General features: G+C 67.3%; 1 protein-coding gene across 1 annotated transcript; it reads right to left on the minus strand.

Annotated features, from left to right (window-relative positions):
- Positions 1-98: 98 nt before the first annotated feature.
- LOC127751582 (uncharacterized) lies at positions 99-1,807 on the minus strand. Its single transcript, XM_052275328.1, has 4 exons — positions 1,687-1,807; positions 1,506-1,622; positions 922-1,441; positions 99-859 (listed from the first exon to the last, which is right to left on the minus strand). The coding sequence occupies exons 3-4, from the start codon at positions 974-976 to the stop codon at positions 132-134; spliced, it is 783 nt and encodes a 260-aa protein (XP_052131288.1). The 5' UTR covers positions 977-1,441; positions 1,506-1,622; positions 1,687-1,807; the 3' UTR covers positions 99-131.

The following is a 1,807-nucleotide window of genomic DNA, read 5'->3' on the forward strand; positions in this document are numbered from 1 at the left end:
CCCCCCCCTCTTTACCTCCCCTTAATGATTACAGCTTTCTTCCCCTAGCCACAGGTTTATTACAGACAGCAACATCGATACAGGTACGGTTCGCCAAAGGTTTGCAGGTCCTGGTCAAGGTCAAGGTTTCTTCAAGGCTGACTACGGTGACTGGAGTCAAGTCCGTCTAGACGGGCGGCGGCGTCCTGGGCGTCCAGGTACGCGTTGGCGGCGGCCTCCTCCGCGGCTACCTCGGCTTCCTCGGCCAGCTGGCGGGCGGCCCGGGCCTCTTCGTAGGCGGCCGCCAGCTCGTTGGCCTCATTGGTTTTCTGGAGCAGGTAGGCCGCCGCCGCGGCCTGCTCCGCCACGTACTCCTCCCTGGCGAGGGCCTCGCAAGAGGCGCATAGCTGGCGGATGGTGGGGCACCGGCGACACCCCCACGGGTTGCCTAGATACAAGGGGTCGGCCTGACCTGGGCTGTCCAGCACTGTAAACAATGGACATGTTAGTTTTCTCCTTGGCCCTGTACTGTACCTCGTTCTCTGGAGCTTACAGGCCTCCTCCTCGCTGATGCTACGCAAGACTCGCGGGGGCGTCGGCGCCGCGCCCGGGGCGAGGCCGGGTCCCGTCGGAGTGACGCTAGGCCCTGCCACGGCCCAGCGTCGGTCGGGGGTGGGGTGGAGCTGCGACGGGCCGACCTCGTCCTCGCTGGAGCTCTCCTCCGGCTGTTGTGCGGTGCCCCCCCCAGGGCTCGGGGGCCCCACGGCGGGACGCGCCGCTGCCACCAGCGCGTCGGTGGGGTTGGCCCACCCCCCGGTCGCCGGGTCCCAGATCTGGAGCAGCACGTGCCCCCGGTCGGCCCACACGCCTGGGCAGTCGTCTGCGAAAAGGATATGGTTAGCGCGGTTCACTGGCCGGTCTTCCTCGGTGTTTGGTACTCACTGTGGAACACCACGACGTTGCCGGACCGGAGGACGTGCCACATGGTGCTGAACATGGCGACACGAAGGGGTGGGCTGGCTGTTGAAGAGTGGCCGAGCTGGCCGCCGGCGCCGGCCTTTATGGTGCTGACCCCCACCACTGGCTGGGTTGGGAGGCTGCGTTCGGGTGTTGTTTACAATGACGTACAGGCGCGTGCTTTGGCAACTCTTTATTGATATGCTTCCTTGTTACAGATATTGCTGGGGCTACATGCGCATCCCCCGGCGGGGGACGGCGGCTGCAGTGTCTTCTTCCTCCCCCTCGGAGTCGAGTGGCCGAGCCTGCGGCCGCGCCGCCCGGCGCCGTCGCGGGCGCGGCGGGGGGGCGCGGGCCTCCTCCCCGCGGTTTTCGGTCTGGGACGCGCGGAGCGGCGACATTGCGGCTGTGGCGAGCAGGGCCCCCAGCCCGTCGAATGCCGCGGGCTCCAGCAAGTAGGTTTGGGGTAGCGCCCCTGGAGCGATGGCGCGGAAGACGCGCCCAGCTGCGGGAACGCCAAGATTAGCGTGGCTCTGGGGGTTCGGAAGGGGTGGGGCCAGGTTGCTTACCGATGGGCCCCTCCGGATCGCTGTCGTCATCAGCCGGCCGCCACGGTTCGTCCGGCCCGTCCCGCACCTCCAAGGGGTACCCCTCCCAGGTTTGGCCTGGGGCGTCGGGATCGCCACCTGTAACGACGGTTCATTTACGTTGGTACACACTCCCTTCCCCCCGCTCCCTGACGTCACTCACCTGGCGCCCTGGCCTCGGGGTTTCGGATGCGCCACTGTCGCTGCGACATGGTGTCTGCTGTGGCACTGTGGTGGTGGCCGGCGGGACTCGGCTCTTTATGCGGCCCGGGCCTCTCCTCCTC

The sequence above is a fragment of the Frankliniella occidentalis genome, unplaced genomic scaffold (genome assembly GCF_000697945.3).
Source record: "Frankliniella occidentalis isolate FOCC.00 unplaced genomic scaffold, Focc_3.1 Scaffold578, whole genome shotgun sequence".
NCBI lineage: Eukaryota > Metazoa > Arthropoda > Insecta > Thysanoptera > Thripidae > Frankliniella > Frankliniella occidentalis.